Raw genomic sequence first — 21,445 nt, forward strand, 5'->3', positions numbered from 1 at the left:
TCTTTGACGTGTGTCAATAAGTTCAGTTAACATTCACAAACATCAAGTAAATTAGACCCAGCAGTTCAAAATTGTGATGACGGGGAAGTGTTTTCACAACATCCCCCCTGTTTTCAAAGGCAGTCTGTCCCTCCCACCAACGCAGTAACTAATGGATTCATCCTGGAAGGCTTTTGATCTAGCACTTTTCTTCTTAAGAAGGTAGCATCTGTGATAGTTCAACCAATGAGAATTTGGTCGTAAGGGAGCAAATTCTAACGACCAACCTATCAACCAGTTGACCGGGAGACTACAGCCCTAAAGAAATCATACGCTAGTTACGATGAAATGCGCTAAATACCTTTTATTAAATTCCTTCAAAGTCTTCACTACATACAGTGTATTAAATGAGTCTGTAGCTTGACTCATTGGTGGGGCGTATAATCGTGAGGCAGTAATCCGGTAAATCGCCGGATCAAACCTTCACGCTTTATTATGATTCTTATGAAATTTCTTGTACTGCATTAGTTAAGATCAATAAGCAAGAAAATGAATATTTTAATAACTAAAAGAACACTGAAATTAAGCTATTACCCATTTTTCTGTGTAATTTTAGGACGCATTTCAAGAATCGGGGTTGCCAGATCCTACCTTGAAGCTTTTTGACCCCTATTTGACCCAATGTATATACTATATTATTGTGTCTACATGCCAAAAGTCATCAGAGACATGAGAGACACGACATGTTTTAATAATTGAAAGATAAATAATTTAAACTTGTTCTAATTTTTAAGTGTATTTCTTAGAACCTTTTCAAGAACTCCTAAGGTTCACCGGATCCAGCCTTGAAGCTCAAATTATTTTTGCAACTTATTTGATGCCATAATTTAAGTATATTTTAATGCTTTCATGCAAAACGGCATCAGAAACACCTGACAAAATACAGAAAACAACTTACCTTTAGCACCAGTGAGATATTTGGATAGATGGCCTGGTATAGCCGGGACATCAGCCTAGAAAGGAATATAAACAACACTATGACCATGCAAGTTCACAACATAAACAAATTTTTACAACTAATAATATGAAAACAATATCAAGACACATTATATTTTATTGTTCAATTATTGTAACAGAGGATATATTTTATCAAAGTCTTAGGATAAAATTATTTTACTACACAGTTTGTTGAAATATTACTGCTATTTATCATACCTTTTTTTTACAGTTTTGTTGTTACAGATATCTAATTATTCCCAGCTTTGTGTCTAGATTATGGACTTAACAGAGACAGGAAAACATATTACATTTAAGTTTAGAGAGGGTTTATGAGCAACTATGTTAGGGGAGAGGTTAAACTGGGTCAGGTTGTTTACCTTGTGGGACGGAGGTCTTTTTAAACAGCTACTGCCATCCTCTCTCTGCGGAGGTCAGCTGAGGGTCATTTAGAGTCTCTTTAATGGACGGGGCAAAGGCAGGCTCTTTAAACGACTGAGAGAGGGTCACATGACCGGAGGAAAACAGAAAGAGCAAAACAAGAAGAGAGAGCAAATCCCCCCCGTATTGAACTGAACAAGGCCTAGACGAGGTCAAGGAGGCTTTCATGCGGTGCTACGAGCCATTTCTGTCAGGGTAAACACTCAGAAAGTTAATGTGTGTTTACTGATGATGCTTGACGTGATTAGCGTTCGCTACACATTGAATTATATAAACAAACAGAGTGGATAGAGTTTCAAGAGTGGCGATGTCTCTATCGCTAAAATCCTCTAAATCTCAGTCGGAAAATTTTCCTACAAAATGCATCACATGGCGTTCAAATACAAATAGGAAACCATTCTTATCAGATTACCAAGGTCATCTACAAGGTCACAAACAGCCATTTGCTGTTTCCACTTGTTCTAAGTATTTTTCGTAATGCCATACTGCTACCACATTGGATTTTATGCTAGAACATATGATGTTGTATTTTGTTTTTCACTTAGTTAAAATGATATCCATTGTTCTTGAATTCCTTTACAGGCTTCTGTTTGTTCACTAAATACTCCAAATATATCTAGCTTTTTCATTTGGGTTTGTTAGTTTAAATTATAAGTCTTTTTTATGAGTCCATAATTATTCTCTCAAACACAAGTGTTTTCTTTCAAAATGTTTATTCAGCATCAACAAAGAGGAAAATATTAAAGGGCTTACATAAGCTCAAAATCAATATAGCTGAACAAATCTCTAGATGGAAATGAGTACCAATTCACCAGCATGTGATTTAGTATCTTAAAATTGATTGTTATGCCTACAAAGTCAGAAAAACATCTTGGTTTAAATCAAAAAATGACATCAGAATTACTTATTTAGAGCATCTAAAAAAATCACAAAAATTAAAAAGCTCCCGGACTGTTTTACAGCTCTGGTTGATCGGTGTACATAATGTATGAGCAGCTATTTATGGATATATTAAAGTGGATGTTCTGGGGCATAATCATGAACACAGCTACATAAGCTTTTCAGAATAAAACAGCTGACAATATTCACAGTTGCACACCATGCTTTTATAAGCCCTTTAACACTAAAGAACTAGTATTTTACAAAAAGGAGGAAACAGCAATACAATATGTATACAGTATGACTTCTTCTCTTTTTCAGTTTGTAAATATTCAATTTACAAGGGACACAATTTCACCAATTACCCCTCAGAAAAATATCTACAGTACTGCACTTTCCTAGAACTAAGCTACTACATTTTAAAGTGATCAACCACGCAGTTCAAGGTTTAAAGAATAGAGAGTGATAAATTAAGTTGCGCTGGCAGCTGTGTAGAAACATTGTATCAAACAGCTTATAGTGATTTACTAATCATTACCAAGTAAAATAGCTTGATAAAATGTAATTCTTCACAATCACATAGTTGAGAGAGAAACTTAATGTACTAATCTTAATCTCACCGTCCAGATGATTTCTCCAAGGGGAAAGGATAGATTACCTTAATTGCTCTACACATTTTACTCAGTGGGGGAATGTTTTTTTTTTTTTTTTTTTAAACGGAGGGACTTTTGAAAACCAGTTTTTACTAATTCAGTGTCTTGCTACTAATGTTTCATTTGTTTTATTTTTGTGGTATAGTTTTCACTTCTAAAAACGTGGGAGCGTCCATAAAAAATCCATTACTTGGGTTTAAACAGCCATGAGGACTCAGGTGCGGGTTGTATAAACAGTTCAATATCTGGAGTATGGCTGCTCTCTGTACACTCCCTTGGTTGTTCGTGCTGACGGTGCCTTGCCGTGATTGTTTGCCCACTCTTCCTGACCTGATTGAGAAGAAAAGAAAAGAAACAGATGGAGAGTGATTAAAGAGATGTTATACTTAAATCATTTATTCATAACAACCCCTGTTAAGTCTTTCAGGCTCTATGCAAACATAAATATGCTTGCTTCGATGAAAACAACATAAAGCGCTTTGAATGTCTGGCATCGATGTGGCTCATAATAACAAAAGCACCGTTGCAAGCTGTGAATACAAACACTGACTCATACCAAGAAACTTGACTTTCACCTGGAAAGATGCATCCCAGATAATTGAATGAGAGGATCAAATAGCTACTTAAAAAGGACCCGTTTAGTGGCTCCCAGCAAAAAGGTCACAATTACCATTAGACCAAATCAGCCCTTGTTCACCCCCTGGTACTGTCAATGTGAAAGTGCCAGTATCGATGGCACCCTTTGTCTGATCATCAGCCAGCGCTGAGACTTCCCTAGAGCTGAGGCTCACAAAGGGTTGTCTTTTTTTCTGTGTGCAGGCTCTCTGTTGGCAGCACGCAGCCAATCCCCCTTAATTAAACCTGTCACCCTTTCACTGACAGTCACTTTGAAGAAATAGACCAAGGTAACCTTGTGTTTCGAGAACAAGGATGCACATCAATGCTGTTTATCTGTTTTGTTTGAACTGTTGCCTTCTTTCTGTGTGACCCATGCGGCAACAGTTTTCATTTTATGTGCAGGCACACACCACCCTAATGAGCTGCCACTTGTGTGGACAAGAGAAGTTGGTAAAGTTTAGCTGTGACTTACTTTCAAAAATACATTCAAATTTCTAAAGCATGAAACAAATACACAAAGGTCTTCAGTAAGTTTAATGATGCAGGGGAGAGTTGTTTCAAATAAGTACTAAATAAGTACTATGTGCATTTTAAAAGGAAAAAACTTCTCAGAACAAAATCCCAGCAGTCATTAAAAATTAAAAACATGCTGTATGTCTCTATAACACACAGAGGGAAAAGAAAATGTAACTAATTATGTTGTTCGTTTTCTGTCAGTCGCTAACTAAAAATATTTAAAAAGATTTACATATAACGCATAATAAATTTAAGAAATCTTGTCTGAGAGCTGAATCAAAACCTTAAGGTCTTAGCTGAGCCCAGCAGGAGCAAGGCACAAATCAGGACATCTCAGTTTTGACACTGTATTCTTATATTTGCAACAACATTGCCAAAGTATAGTTTGTTTCAGAGAATTAAATGGTACACAACAGAACCAGAGTCTGAATATCTGCTACAAAGACTTTATCATGTATCATATCATTCGGCTTTAGGTTTCTTGACAAAAGTCCATTATATTTTAAAATACAACACATCAGATTTTGTCAGGGATAGAACGGTGAATCTGACGAGCTCCGTCGCCAACTGGGAGCCAGTTAAGCTGTAAGAACTGACACCTGACAACATGGCTCCTTGGCTCAGGCCCAGGATGACTCTCACCAGTTTGCTTTGTGCCACTGGAAGTTTCTGTTTCAGTTTTTTATATAAGGGTCCCATACCAAGAACTGATACTATAGTCAAAATGACACTGGACAATAACACCTGGTCGTTTATGTATGAGTTCTGTAAGTATGCCTTCCTGGCTAGATATCTAGTTTTGGCCTTTACTCTGCCCAGTACTTTTAAACACACTGAAGCACCACCTAGGTTATAATCAAGAATGCAGTCCAAGAAGTTAACCGTGTATTATTCAGTTCATGCAAAAGCTACACATACATTATTAGTAGCATGGTCAGTAGCATGGTCTAATGTACTGTACTGTATATAAGCTCTGCTGTAATTCGAGTGCTGCAGCAGATATGACCTTGGCCCACTATTTACAGTATCTGACAGTAAGCTGACACAGTATTGTTGAACATTATCTCAGTGCTATTACCTTTGTCTGAGCTTTGTGACAACTGGAGCTACTCACACCTCTTTTCAGACATGATAAACAGTCTCCACACTGGAAACCAGTTATTTTAAAGTGACTTTAAACAGGCAATTTGTAAGAATTGGCCAACTGTCGAATTTACAATCCGAACAAATAGGGAGCAGCATTTTACTCGAAAGTTGGGGTGTCCACCCCTATCGTAAGAAACAAGGAAATGCACTCTTTTGTCCCTCCTCCCCCCTCCCCTCCTCCTGTGCCACAGTCGGACTGGCCATCGGGCATACTGAGACGAATCCAGTGGGCTGGTGGACCGTGAAAAAAACTTTAAGGTTTTTACCAGTTCTCTCTGTGTGTACCTGCCACTTGGGGTGCGCATGACAGCATGCTGCATGCGTGCTCCGAGACTGGGCTCACTGGCCAATCACAACCAAGTTTAAACCCTCAACCTCACGTTGTGTTAACGTTAGCTCGAAAAAAAATCTAAATTCAGCATAGGGCAGTTGACGATATGTTGCCAAACCTGCATGGATTGGGGAATAGTGTTTTCCACACAGGTTTAACTTGCAATCTGCATATGTAATTCTTAGGCAGTTGTAGGCAGTTTTCTTCGGTTAGTGTTGGACTGATAAGGACGGTTTCCCACTCGGTTTCACGGTTTCTGCCGCGTCAGAGAGACAGGGAAGATTTAGTGGTGGCAGGAATAGAGGACGAGCCATGAGAAGTCGAGGAACGTTTGGTAGAGGGGAGCACCTACAGCAGTAGCTGTAGCTGAGCTTGAGGAAAGACGCAGGAATGGAGGAATGTCGCAGTGAGGATTGCTGCAACAAAGGCTTATAGCCTACTAGCTGTTACTACTTCTTCATCCTCTCAGGTTGGACTGACGGCAGACTCGTGAGGTACAAAGTGGTATTATGGGACGTGATGGGCTTCAGTAGATATCTCTGCAACACAATACATAGACGTCTTTGACATAACGTCAAAACTGTTATTTCTTCACATTCTGTTGATAATCTCAGGTAATTTTCGAATGTTTTAAACTAAAATAATTAGATATTGCCCCTTTAACAAGGAAGCTTTTCTGTTTTATCTTATTTTTAATACTTACAACATTTTCATTATTTGGGTTAATTTCCTGTTTTGTTAACACTGAAATGCCACCAAAAAGATTACTCGTTTATTAATTGTTCTTGATTTCGAGTGGCATCGTTTCCACCTAATTAGCCAGATGAACTGAAGGAGTAAAAGCTGATTTGTGAATAAATCACTTATACTTATTATGGACCTACTTTGAATGTGTCTAAAACATCACACAAATACCCAGGTGCTATGGCAACTGAGATTAAGCCAGCAGTACAGAGTCAGGAACTAGAAATTGACATTGTTCTCACAATTGACAAAAGATGTATTGGAGGAAGAGAGGTTTGCAACTCACCATATGAATCATATGATTCCCCACTGTGGCCGTATTCATAGTAGTCATCTGAGCTGTAAACAGAGAGCAGTAAGGTGAATATGAGAATAAACATAAAATAAGAGAAAAATAATACATTCTGCATCAAACAAACTGCAGTTTTCAGCAAATAAATGGAATTTAACTTATTTTCTGTATGATTGTAAAACACCAAAGTCATATTTATCACAATGCGATCACATATCACATATACGGTAATTTATGCAGTGGTAATAAAGAAAAACACACAGGAGGTGTTTTATTTCGGATATACTCTGTTGGATATAAAAGTACAAAACAAACAAGAGGCAGCTTTCCATCCCTCAAAAGTTCAGCTACATTTGTGGTTCCACAAAGCAATTTCCTCCTTCGAATTTCTGCACAAACTTCCAGTTCCATATCACCGCATTTGGAGATCTATGAGAGATGGCAACTTTAATGAAAAATAAAAAGATGGGGAAGCGAGTTGCATACAGGTTCATTTCTTGCTTATTTATTTATTTCTTTATTTGCAGTCTCCGGTGAGATGCTGACAGAACAATCCTGCGTCAGTATCATTCAGTAACAGCGCTATCATTCAAGAGAGGCAATTCATCATAAGGCTGCCACCGAGCCGACACCAGCCATCACAGCTGGGTCCTCTCCGCCTGCCTGTCAGTCAGTCTGTCAGCGACAGCAGCACCTCTCTGCTCTCCGGATTAGAGAGCTGAAGGCACCATTCCAAACCCCAACGCACCACATCAACACCGCCCGACTGCTGAGGGCAAAGGGGTGACAGTAATGACAGACCATAGTGGAAGTAACGAATTACATTTTATTCCTGTTACTGTAATGGGTTACCTTTTTGTGTGATCTTCAAAAGCCAAACTGAAGTCCAAGAGTTGGGATTGAGACATTCCTTCTCATTTATCACATTACACCAGTTTGCAGCGTCCAGGAAATCAATTTCTACAAATTCAGTCTGCTATTAAGTCTGTTTTTCTCTGGGCAGTATCTACCTCACGAAAAGAAGCTGGACCATTGTTAAAAAGTTTAATCAATTTTTAATCTTCACAGATTCATATTTTTCATTAATCTTTCCTCTTCATACATTCCAATAAATTCCCTGTCACAGTGAAGATGTACCTCTCTGTGTTTCCTCCATTAGTTTTTCATAGTGTCACCATACAAGTATGTTTGTATGAGGATACAGTATGCTATCTGATTAAATGATTTTGTGATTATACAACACATATTCAATTAAAATTTTTGTATGCATTTTGTAGAAAATCACCTTTGTGCTAAAGTGCTAAAATTTAGCTAAATGATAACGCTAAACTGGTCAGTTGCTTTATGTTAGCATAACTGCTGTCTTGCTAGTTTGCTGTCTTAGCTAGCATACTGCGTAACTTGCTTTATTTGACTTTAATTTTATTCATGCTATCAAAATCAGGACAAAAAAGTCCCTTTGTTTAACTTAAAGGCTCAGTCTTCATCCAAATTACAAAAATCTTTTTTTTTTTCATGTCTTGTTGTATGTAGAGGTAAGGTAACTCAACGCCAATATAATAGATGAGGATGGAATTTCATTTAGCATTAAACACAGCATTAATTACCTACAATAAAAAATTGTTAACTGTAACACAGCTGTGAACAGTTTTCCGAGTCACCTTTTCTTTAGTAGACAGTAGTTCCAGTTTACAATGCGTTTTGTGGATTATTCAGAGCAAAGGGGACCTTTTTTTCTCACACAAAACTGTATTCACCTCCATTGTATTGGATTAGAAGCAAAAATCTCAAAGACACAAATTTCAAAACCTTGGCAACACAACTGTAAAATCTTTTGCGTGGCTAGACTTTAGCTAAGTAAGTGAAAAAAATATGCTTTCTTGTAATTTGGGTAAACTGATCCTCACTTTGGTAGCCTCCCCACCGCTGATAATGCTGCTCGACAGCAAGAACATGACAAACTGATTGGCTGTTTTATTGTTTTCTGCAACATTTTCTTGGTAAGGATGAACAAGACAACATGACCAATTGAGGACAGTGGGAGGAATCATTTTAAGAGCACTACAGCGGCTAAATGAGACATGAGACAGCTCCCTAAAGAGGCTTGTGCCTTAAGTCAGGCTTAGCATAAATTTTACACAGTCCATAATTCAACTACAAACAATGCCAAGCCAGCAGGAGCAAACAAGGCTCTCCCCTGTGCTAATGTAGTCTTCCCTCCAAGAAGCTAGGCCAGCTGCTGTTGCTCTGAGTGCAAGGTTTCCAGTCAGCCCTCGTCGCTGAGGTGCCACCATGCATCTGCAACGGATGTCAAGTCACTGGACTATCCTTGACACAACTCACTGGCCGACAGACAGAGAGAAGGAGAAGAGAGGGAGACAGAGAGACATGTGACAACTGAAGGCATGTTTTGGCTTGTTGTGTTGTGTACCCTGAGACGAGACCTGACAGGATACAAAATAATTAGATTTCCCACTATGCTAAAATGCAGGGTTGTATTCCGGAGAGGACGTCTTTGAAATAAACATCAATTTTCATGAACGTCAGAAAATCAATTTGCCGCAATTCATAGGTACTTGTAGACATGTTGTGAAGTATGTGAAATACTGTTATTTTGGGCTCTCCTATACAGCTCTGTGTCATATTCAACAATAAAAAATACCACGATAACACAAACCAGAATACTACACAGCTCTGCAAACACCTTCCCAGAGGCTGGCTTACGTGCTGTGGGCTGTCAGCATTTTTCCCATAATTTATTTTCACTATGTTTATTTCGCAAAAGACTGGGAGCCGGGTTTCTGTAAAAAATACCTTTACTCACTTAACCCTTTAAGTGTCTGTGTTGCTGGAGGCAGAAAGGCCCAATAAGAGTGCTGCTGTGCCGAAAGCTTCCAGTGCAGACCTGCTTGCACAAAGGAGAACAGTGCGACAAAAGCTGTTAGAGGCCTCTAATTTCTGAGGTGACATTTTGTCAATATTGGTACACAACTTCTCTCCATAGTTACTTTCTCTTCTCTGTTACAGAGACTGGTGAGCCTTGAGAAGTGTACAGCTGAACGCATGAACATAAGCATGAGATTAGGTTCCCTGGGTGTCTAGATCTCACTCGAGATGTCGCCCTGTCATAAGCGTGAAAGTGCTTTGACTGTCTAAATAGGTCAGCTTTTGATTTGACATTCATCAGCAGAAGGTGTCCGGTGCTTTGTGTCTCCCTCAACTTCAGTGGCCCAGATGAAGAAGAGGGAAAAAAAAAAAAAACAAACAAAAAAAAATCTATCTAAAGCGTTAGCAGGGACCATGAGAGGAAAGCACAACACTTATTAGATAAGTGTGTCTCTTTCATCAGGCATCTGATTCCAGGCCTACTTTTCCACAGGTAAAGACCCTGCCTCTCTAACACATCTGTCATCTCAGTAAATGCTTTGTCTTAAGCACTGATGTTGCTGTTCCTGGGCATCACGAAACAGATGGCGGTGTTAAATCTGAATGATGTAGTACATGTCCCTAGTGGACTTTGTTTTCTTACATCGCCATTACTCTTCTAGTCCTCTGTGATAAATTTGAAGAAATCTAGTAGGACATTACGAAGAGCTGCAGAGATAATACAGCGGCGGTCTGATGTGGAGAGAGGCTGCTTTTCTTCTGTTAGTCTATTTCTTGCATATTGCACACTTAAACTGATCATGACTGCAAATCCTTAAGCAAAAATACTTCCTTGATGCCTCTTGTGTAATCATGTTTGTCATTCATTCTTGGCACAAGGTTGAAAAAGTAAAATGCTGATGAAAAACGCCCCACACTGAATGCTCTGATTATACTGGCTCCGTGGTGATTTCCACAGACAACAATACAATGAAAATGGATTGGAAAAAAATCACCACTGCCTTTTTTTTTTTTTTTACCATTTAATATGGAATGAAGCTCACATAATTTCAAATGGAAACTCTCCTTATGGATACACTGGTGATTGCTCAATGTGGTGGCTGATTGCAAAGCTATCTCCACCGCTGACCCCCTGCTGAAGAGTCACAAAGAGGGACAAAATGGCCTAGGGCAAAGATTTGACTTTATAAATGAGTCTTCTTTCTGGTTTTGATCACACCATTTATGCTCCTTTCATGCTTTTTGGAAAGTACATAAAATCATAGTTCAGGGAAAATACCGCCTCTTCAGTCCACAGTATTCTTCTTCTTCATCTGGAAAGGGTTGTTACATTGTGACTATCTGGAATCTGTGAAATACTGTCTTATTAAAAAGGCATTCAATTTACAATATGCTACTCTTTGCCTTCAAGACAGAGAGAGTAGTGTGAATCCCACCCTCCATCCCCTCAGATGGTGTAAGTCCTGCCACAGCACCCATCACTCACCGTGATGAGCTGTCTACCTTGAAAACAGCATCTAGGTACCCAGCATCTGTGAAGCAACCGCAGGTCTTTCAGAAGCAGACAGCAAACAAAGCCAAACTGTACTATGAAAAAAATACATTGCATTGTACTAAATGGATGATGTCTGCCTTGGGGCACTACCACAACAAGCAGACCTCAAAGTAATAGCGCTGACAAAGGCGAACTGATCAAATACTTTGCATCACCTACATCTACAATCCGCAATTGAATACACCGCAAAGACTACAGCTGTGGCCACAATCGTCAGCATGTACTCTATGGGCCTGTGTGAGAGGACAGAACAAGTCACTAGTCTGTAATTGTAATTTATAAAACACTGCAGAATACAAACAAAATCATTCTACCATTTCACACCCCACCGTGAATCTTTTTTTAATTATTTTTTATTATATGCTTGGAATATACAGTTTTTACTATGCTTTGCTCTGGCACCGTCACCACATGGTCCACTTGTGATACAACAGAAGAAAAGGTGACAAAACATTAAGACTAGTCTTTACTAGGCTAAACAACCAGTAAGACAGCTATTTCACCTAACTCTAGTAGGGTCAAACTGGTGCCAAGGGTTCTGGAAACATTGCAAAATATATGGATCGCCAAGAAATGTTTTACAGACATTAGTGGTTCCCAGAAGATGAATCGTGCTGACTTTGGTGATCCCCTGATTAAGGCTCCCAGTGTCACTATGAGCTTTCTGGTTTCACTGTAGAGTCGCCCTGCATGCTACTGTGGGCAGGGAAATAAAATCACTGAATCAATAATTAAAAACAATGCTGTTATTCCTCCTGTATAATCCTCATGTTGCCTACTTGAAAACTACTTTTAACAGTAAATTTAAGTTATCAGTCAGCTGTCAGACAGTTTGGCTGTCTGTTGCTGAGCTCTAAACCCCTCTGCTGCTGACAGACAGACAGACAGACAGACAGACGGGTGTTTCTGATGACAGAGGCGAACAGAGGTCAGAGTCGATGTGGACTGAACAGATTGAACACTTCAGTAATGCTTACGCATCGCTCACATCCGGCTTTTATGTGGTTTTTCTAGCAGGTTTTGTTAAAAAAATATACAGTCTTTCTAATGCAGGGCTAGTACACCTATTGTCCCCCTTAACTGTCACCAGCTTTCACCTTAGTGGCAATAGCACTGGCTTCTCCATTTCTGACTACTAAACGGTTGGGCTGCCTTAATGACCACAACACTGCTTACCACTGGCAACACCATAGATATGTATATGTAACAGTATTGATAGATCATAAATTTCCTGTCCCTACTGTATTCACAGGCCCCTACGGTCCGTTGATAGAGGATCCCATGTTTCACCGCTATAATGACCACATTTTATAGCTGTAAGCTGGATGCTGGTAGCTCTTTTGTGCTGTTCTGTTATGTTACAACAATTAGCAGACAGCTACAAGCATACTTGTGAATATGTCTTAGCATTAGCTAATGTTAGCCACCTCAGGCCCTGCCTATGTGTTGCATAATGAGTGTTCTTGTGCATACAGAAAAATTCGACATTGGCAAAACTGTTAAGGAAGTTGACATGGTTTGATATTTTGCTTTTCAGTTTTTGATAAAGAGGTGTTTCTGAGGACGGCCCCATGAAATATTCACACATCAACCCCTGCAGATATAATATAGCCTCTTTGTTGTATTTGGCAGTGTAAAAAAATGAATAACTAGCCCCTAAGTGATTCACTGAAAAATAGTCAGACTGGAAGTTTGTGTGTGTGCTGGTGTTGAGGCTTGTTTGAGTAGTTTTGGGGCTCTTTCAGGCAAACGATTCAAAGTGCTGGCCCATGAAACTTAGAAATCCAGCCGTTCTCCTCCTCTGTTCTCCTCTGTGCCCATCTCCTGTACTACAGTTGTTCCTCAGGGATGCGTCTGCCCTTTAAAACACTGTCACACAGCTATCCTTGTATCCGCGGGCCTCTGGGATCCAGTCTACGATGTGCTGTACCAAAGCAAGGTGCAAGGGAAGGTGCGAGGTGTCAGCAGCTGGCAGTCTCTGAGGTGTCAAATATGAAATAATGCTTTGATCGCACCCGAGCTGCAAGAGACAACCTCGCCGTGACCTCACCAAGTGTCCAGCCGGGGCTGTGCCACAGCTGTCATCCTTCTCATTTCCCTACAGAGACGTCACCTTCTCACTGCTAATAAAATTAAAGACGCTCTCCACACAAGCAGCCTCCTCCAGCCTCCTTGACCTTAGCACTTGAATGGTACCTAACCACTGTAGCTTCCGGTAACTCTCCTGAGATGAGGCCCTCTCCTGCCTCTCCAAAAAAGATGACAGCTCAGTGCTCTGTGTTGTATAAACACGTTAAGCGGAGGCTGTGATCTGGGGGGTGGCGGACCGACTGCCACGGCTGTCATGCTGAAGTAGCATTCCACGAGGTTCCCCCAGGCGTCAGCTCTCTTTTGAAAGATTTAATGTCGTGAAATATCGTCAGGGCATCTAAAAACTGCTTTTTAGTTTTTGTCTCATGTCTTAAGGTTGTGAGAGCCTTATTTGCCTTTCAAATTTAATTATGTCCAAATTACTCAGTTCTAGCTGTTCTGTGTGACAGAATGTGTGCACTATAGTTACACAGGATGTCTTGTCTCATTTGTCAGTGGGTACTGTTTTTTGCCTTTGTGGAAAATAGTGTGCAGCATAACATTTTGTATCAGTTTAAACAGCAGAACATTAAGATTTTATCATTTTCACTGTTGGGCAGTGACACACAGAGAAAGGTAACTGAGTATATAAACTTGAGTACTGCAATTACATACAATGTTAAAGACACGATGTGTATAATTTTATTTAATAATAAGCATTTTTAAAAATTATTCAGTAATTTAAGTCTTAACAATTGGTGCAATCTATTTGTCATGAATTTTAAAATTCTACAGATAGTAGCATTAAGTGTGGGTACTTTTCTTGCGTACTTACTACGGGTTTGAAAAATTTTTTCTATTACTCAACTGCAATTCATACAACTATATCATAGTTGTTATTCTTGTACTCATGTATGAATCATCTGTAGTTACTTTGTTAATGGCACAAAGTGCAACTCATATGATCAACTCATTAAATGTGATGCACTTTACGAGTTCTGTGATCCCAAATACATAACTCAAAGTGTAGGTTTTAGTGTTGCTGCAAACAAAGACAGTTAGGAAAATGCAAAACAGGGTGAAATAAATGATTTGTCCTAATATTTACTTTTGCTTTTTGATACTGAAGTACATTTTTTTGGCTAAGAATATTAAAATGAAAACTTAAAATTAAAATGCAGGACTATGTCTTTTAATGGAGTATAATCTTTGTGAGGGTATAGGTGGAAACAAAGTGCTCATACTTCTTCCATCTTAGTCACAATTTAAATGAACCCTTTGGATTTCTCTATCACTAGTAGTGCTATGGTGTAGTGCTTTTTGTAACTATTGTTTACCAAAAAACTGCACATGGTACCTTTAATCGCTAATGTCACGGGCTCAATCACACACAACTGCTTGCTTGTCACGCATGTACAGTAGGACTGTAATTAACAATTATTTTCATGATCGATTTATCTGAAATCTTGTTCAGACAATTTCAGAAAATAGTGAAACATTCCATGATTACAAGGTGATCCAACCCAAATACACTCCATTTTCAATTAAATAAATGTTGTAATCAGTGAATTTTTACAGTTTTGCTTCATAAATGATTTATACAATTGCCAAAGCCAATTATCATAACACTCTGATGGCAACTAATTCATTTAGCACTAATATATTGTTTTTTGTCTGGTGAATGTTGACAGAAGCAGTGAATCAGTTCTGATTTTTTACGTTAAAAGTGGAATAAACCCCCAGTTTTGAGTGAGTGTAGAATAAATTTCTACTCAAAACAGGGGATATAAGTAGAAATGACAATTATAGTAAGATAATGTTTATCTCATTTACTTAATTATTTGACTGACAAGCCAAACCGTGATCATCACCGGCAGCTAAATGAATTGCATGTATGATGGAAATAAATTTCAAGTTAATTAAGGTATCAGTAAATCCACTCATGCAGCATTACAGACAGTTTGGCCTGTTTCTAGCATAAGCCATCGGGGTAATACCATGACAGAGAGACTCTAAATTGTTCTGCTTGTTATCCTCTGGCAACTGAAATCCTGCCACGCAGTCAGAGCTCAGATTGTTGAGTGGGAGCTCCTTAGGCTGTGAGAAACATTGTTAGGAGACGTCTTGTCCACAAAAACACACACACCACCACACATATAGATACGCACACGCTCCTCGAGGCCCTGGAGCAGCTGGGCCGGCTACGACTTTCCTCAGGCTTGGGTTGCACCTTTGTCCATCAAGAAGCTAAATACGATTGTGACTGTGACAAAGAAGCTATGGAGGCACGGTATTATGTTGCAATATTAATTGCTGTTGCTAAAATGCAATAATTAAAGGTAATGAATGGATTACTGAGGACACATGAATTAATATTTAAAACGGTCCTGTGGTCTGGCATAGAAGTATTTAAGTAAATTATTTTTTTCACATCATTTAAGATTTAAACTTCTTAGCTTTGTGTGAGCAATAGGGTGTCTTATTTTAATTTTAAATTTTAAACCGTGTAGACAGGAGTAAACAGAGAACAAATAAAAAGAACATGTCTGACAATATATCCTATGTGTATGGACGAACAGGCGAAATTCGATCAATCCCAGGCCAGTCATATTTCTTAAGTGCTGCGTAAAGCTTGTATAGTTGTATCCATGCATAATGTTAGCCTGCGCTAACAGTAACGTTTCAACCAATCACAAAAAATAAAAGAAGAAGTAAGTGAATCAGCTGTCTCTCGCGGCGCAGACTTAGCTGTCTGGTCCCTATTAGTTGCTTCGTCTCCCACCAGATAACAGACATGAAAATCTCTTTGAGTCGACCCAGCCTCCAGCCCTTACATGATGGACTCCATTTTTCTTCTGTGCCGCCACCAACCCCTCCCCCCGCTTTGCTTTTAAAACAAATAGCTGCAGATTCCTCAGGCAGACCTGCATCCATCCAGCAAGCATCTCTACAGTACTTCATGATAAATCCCTCAGTGTGTTAGAGGAAGAGGAATGCGTGCATGTGTGGGTGTGTGATCTGGCCCAAAAGAAGAGATAGCACAAAAGATGGATGAAGCTGAGGTGACATACATCCTGACACCTCCACAAAAGAAAACATCGACCACCCTACTCACAAAAGCCAAGGGACAGAATAATGTTTTTTTCTTCTCTGTGTCTGTTTTCCTTTTTTCCTGCTACTACCAATACAGTCCAATTTTTGACACACTAAATGTGGCAACAATCATTCTTCCTTTGAAGTGGCGCACAAAGGCATACATAACAGTAGCACATTGTATGCTGATAAACTGTGGGACACCAACAAACCAAAGCAAAAGCCTTTGACCTTGTGTGGCTTGAAGAATGTGATAGCTCCCTGGATATAAGAAAATCAATATTCTGCATTTAGCCGTGAGGGACCCTCTGTTAAGTGGAGCAACATACCACTAAGACTGTGTGTTTTGCATTGACATGAGAAACACATTGAGGGAAATGCACCTTTGGCCAGATATTTTTAAGGGTGATTAAAACAAAGCTAATAAGTTTAACATAATGAGCTGTAATTAATTCCTTTTAGGAAAATCTGATTACGTCACTGACTCCACAAAGAGTGGTTTAATTTGAGGCATTAGATACAGTGATTGGCTTTTTAATAACTACTAGACTAATAATTAAAGATCCTCTTGTGCATCCATTCTTTTCAAATCTTCTACACCTGCCTGACTGTATTTTTTCCTAAGTGGAGTTTGGACATAGAAGACATCGTCCTCTAAATTCTGCTTCTTGAGTTAATCTTAAACGACATTTCAAAGGTCAGTCAAAACATTTCACACTTTCACAATATACTTCACTAACAGGAAGTGTTCTTTAGAGTTTCAAACCGGGCAGAAAATGAGTTCAAATGACTTCTAACAGCTCATGTGCCACAATCCAGCTGTTCTCATCTATCAAGAATCTCCATTTTACCTCATATAACCTTATATTTACTCAAGCCCAAATAGCCAGCCTGCAGTAAACTAGGTCCTCAAGTGTTCTTCATAAACTTGTACTTTAGACTTTGAGAGGCATAAATACAACTCAGTGCATATTTACACTTTAATTCAGTGCACTCACTCAAACTGTTTGGAGTACTGTCACTGTCATCTGTATGGCCTGTTATGAACTCTAAAGACCATGATAACTTGATAACCTAGTTTGAATTTCTGAGTTATTTATTCCCTTCACTCAGTCAACAGTTTATTAGGTACACCTTTCTCAAACTAATAACATTAGCCCTGCAATAAATCATAACTTACTCAAGGTTATAATATTTTGTTGTGTTTTGTAGAGTGTGTTCATTCTAATGTATTGTCACTGTGGAGGCTGTGTTGCAGTATAAGTGTATTGTATTTTACAGAGAGGTGTTTGTTAATTAGCTAGCTAAATATCTAGCTCTTTAGCTTCTAAATGTTCCACTGTGTTCAACGGCTAGCCACTAACATTGTTTGTACTCTATATTGTTTGGTGCTGGTTATATACAGTAATGAGAGCTTTTTTGCTGAAAAAAACTGTCTGCAGCTGGAAATGTTGCTGAAAGGTTGATGAGAGCAGTGTGAGTGAGCTGAGGGACGCTGCAGAGTCAGGTGATAACTCTCTCTGGGTTTGTCACCATGATTGTTACCTTTCACATTACACATAGTCATTTGATCCATTGTTTCTATAAAAAATACTGATTAGCACAGCTTTAATTTGAAGAGAGCGGTTATGTGATGCTGCTTTCTGGCACGTCAACTGTTAACATACAGTTAGGTGCGTAAGCATGCGTAACTTGAGGAGTGGCCGAATCAACAATTTGGTACATTCTTAAAAGAAGGAATGAACTGAACTGAAGTCCACGGAACACAACTAAAGTGGATGGTCGCAGAATTCTTTCCTTGGTGAAGAAAAGCGCTTCATGACATGACATAGCCAGGTCAAGAAAACCCTCAAGGAGGTAGACTTATCATTGTCAAAGTTTACAATCAAGAGATGCCTTCATCTATGTAAATACAGAAGGTTAACCACAAGATTCAAACCACTGGTGAGAGAGGCCAGATTAGATTTTACCAGAAAACATCTAAAAAAGCCTGCCCAGTTCTAGAACAAGATTCTTTGGACAGATGAAACCAAGGTTAACTTGTACCAGAATGATGAGAAGAGTATGGAGAAGGAAAGGAACGGCTCAAGATCCAAAGCAAACCACAGCATCTGTCAAACATGGTGGAGGCAATGCTATGGCATTGGCATGTAGGGTTGCCAATGGAACTGGGTCACTGCTGTTCAATGATTATGTGACTGTTGGTGCAGAACTTACTTTTGTCCTTGATTACTGTAGTTGTTGTCATATGATTCATAACCTTGGTCATCATAAGCTGTTCCATAGCCATCATTATATTCCTGAAGTAGAAAAGACAAAATGCAACCAGTTAGGAGGGATAAAAAACTGACAGAGCAAAACTGCCAGTAAACATTGTGACATTGAAGAGATATTGATATGACAGCCTGTGCTACATAATAAATGTGGAAATGTGGAGTGAAGAGGTTGAGATGAATTATGTAGAATAACAGCTGCTTTGTGATGTGTTGTTCGGTTAAATCGTGAACTAAATACCTTTCCGATGGTGGTTTACAACAATTTCTGAAGCTGATTAATTTGGAATTATTAACAAATCATAGTATTCCATTACTATCCATCAAATTCTTATAGGGTAGCGTTTTTTTTAACCTACATTGCAATGCACTCAAGCCTTCAACTTAGCACAGATATAGGTCAAACTGCTTCATCTGCTGCTGTTTGTATAGCAGCCTATATGCAGCAGCATTAGAGTGGCAACTGCAGCCCTGCCCTTGTCTCTGCGTCAACCTACTGACAGTGGGACTTAAAGACTCTTGCTGTGGCTTCATTTCGTCACCACCTCGAAGGATGAGCCCTGAACATCTGCCTGTGCTCCAGCAATCTGACCCCCCCACCCTCCACCCAGGCCCCCGCCAAGAAGAACATCAAAGGAAAGCAGTGCCGCACCCGTCCTAATTTGGGATAAATGGGACTTATGTTCCACAAAAGGCATCGACCCCTTGCGACACATCTCTCATCCCCCACACACTTCCTGGCTAATTCCATCTGCCTCTGATTTGCATGCTTGAAATGAATGTCTGTAAGATTTAGCAGCAGAAGAAAATGTTCATCACATCCATATTATTATTAAGGCCCTAAATCCTGATTAGAAACATGCATTTGCCAAATGACAGTATTTGAATTGACTCTTTTATCTTTAATCCTCCAGTAACGAAGTATGTGTGAAGGAACTACATATGAGTCTCAACAAAGAGACCCGGATGTAGTAAGACTTCCTTGTTTCTTGGTGAAATATTAGGTTTGGTGCAACAGTTGCTCAAACATTTGTTTTCTTACACTGTGGAGGGAAAAACTGGCAGGTGCATTTTAGGAATTATTTTTATATGCTCAGACCTCTCCTTCATCTTCCCATTGTGTGGTATTCGAGACTTGTTTGTATTTCCTTTGTTGTTTGTGTCTAAGTGGGAGGTCAGTTGGTCTTTGTGGATGTCTTTGTCAGTTCTCTTCTATTTGTCTAGAGGTAGTCCATCCTGGCATTTATAGTTCGCCAGCTACAAGAGTTTTTGCAAAGTCAACAATTCCCCACGCTAAGACAAGGACTAAGTTTAGTTAACAACTGTATTTTGACAATATTAAACCTCTTGAACCCACTTTAAAAACAATGAGAGCAGCAGTTCTCAAAAAGCAGCACAATTTGGTCAAATGAGATGTAATTAAAATCACTTTTCAACAGGCAGATAAAACTGCTGACTTTGATTTTCAATTTCCAACCATGACCCTTTTCTCACAGCTAAAGCACAAAAGATAAAATAATTACCCTTGTTATTTTTGAATGGTTCTTGTCAAAGATAATCACAGTCACAACAATCACAATATTAAAAACATTTTAAAATTTGTCGTTAATACTTAGAAGAGACAAAATAGGGTGTAGTGGACTGTGGACATGATTTCTGAAGGGAATGGGTTTAAGAATGTAATCTCAAAAACAATACATAAGGAAAATAGTTGAAATTTTTTTGGGAACATTTGTAGTTCTGTTTGCAGTCCTGGAATAAAAAAGAAAGAAAAATTCATGTTGCTTAACAATTTAACATAATAAAGCTATTGTATATAATAAATACTACCATTGTGAAGCTTATAATGCTCCATTTTTGTTGTTTTAGAGATTTATTCAACGTAATGGTGATTTTTAGTCTGTAATTTAAGTCATTTTATGTTGCGTCATACTGCATTGTACAGGCGTTAGTTATTTTTTTCCATGTACTGGTTCTTGATTAACATTCTGCACTTTCAGTTTGCCTTCTGTAAAATTAACCTCTTCATAATGTGTAGCCATCCACTAATGATGAATTCTGTGGGTAACACTGGAAAAACCTATAGGGACAATATGCCATATATTCACAGTCACTATCAATTAAATCAGCCGCATTGGAAAAAGAGGCAATACAATGACAAAAATGTCCTAAGAGCAAATGTAAAGTCATAGAAAGGCGATTGATAGACAAAAGACCATGTTCAAATTCCAAAACAACTGTCACTTAATAAAATAAATCTTCTTGGCTACCGATTTTCCAAAAATAAGCTTGGCCTCAGTTCCCTTCATCAGAACAAAGCTCAGAGTTGTGACGTTCACAGTTCTCATTCTCCCTCTCGCCTCACAGCATACCTGATACCGTGTAGGCTCTGGTCCATTTGGATCCACTTGGGTATTGGACATATTGACGCACAGACCCAAGACCCATTGAAGTAGCAGTAAAACAAGGCCCTATCCGACACAATTAGACTGAGTAGAATTTGGATCTGGCCTGACTCAGGCCCCAGGTCAACCTTGAGTGGATCCGTGAAGACATCTTCCGATACTAGTACTGAAAGCGAAAGCAGTACTGAACAAATCCTATTGGCATTCATTCCTAAATACAGACATCAAATAATATGAAGGATCTGCTTGATGGATATTGATAATCATCAGTTTTATTCTGATCTGACTCAAGAACCAGGCCTGATCATGAATATGTATCAGATTATCATCAGACCAAAGAGAATGATGATGGTGTACTTTGTGGACTAAGTCAAGCAACTCCAGTTTCTCATCAGCTGTCCAGACATCTTGGTATTTGGAAATAAAGTATGACTGTATTCTTGCAGTGGCTCTCAGATAGTTTTAGTAGTAGTTTATTACACTGCAAACGTCAAGCTAAGGTAAAAACAATAGCAACTACAAATAATATACAAAAAATCACATCTGTTTTTCTCTAAAGCAACTGGCA

At 38.9% G+C, this 21,445-nt stretch overlaps 1 protein-coding gene across 3 annotated transcripts in view; it reads right to left on the reverse strand.

Annotated features, from left to right (window-relative positions):
• Window positions 1–2,137: 2,137 nt before the first annotated feature.
• Window positions 2,138–21,445, reverse strand: part of khdrbs3 (KH domain containing, RNA binding, signal transduction associated 3) — a 95,185-nt gene continuing 75,877 nt past the window's right edge. For 2 of the 3 annotated variants that reach the window (XM_040121961.1, XM_040121963.1), the window contains exons 7-9: window positions 18,417–18,499; window positions 6,590–6,642; window positions 2,138–3,278 (exon numbers count right to left, since the gene is read on the reverse strand). In XM_040121961.1, coding sequence (XP_039977895.1) covers window positions 3,187–3,278; window positions 6,590–6,642; window positions 18,417–18,499 — 228 coding nt within the window. In that variant the 3' untranslated portion in view covers window positions 2,138–3,186. Of the gene's footprint in view, window positions 3,279–6,589; window positions 6,643–10,759; window positions 10,830–10,967; window positions 11,014–18,416; window positions 18,500–21,445 lie in introns of those variants that run through there. The other variant, XM_040121962.1, reaches the window with a different exon arrangement.

Source organism: Xiphias gladius, chromosome 24 (assembly GCF_016859285.1).
Source record: "Xiphias gladius isolate SHS-SW01 ecotype Sanya breed wild chromosome 24, ASM1685928v1, whole genome shotgun sequence".
Classification (NCBI taxonomy): domain Eukaryota; kingdom Metazoa; phylum Chordata; class Actinopteri; order Istiophoriformes; family Xiphiidae; genus Xiphias; species Xiphias gladius.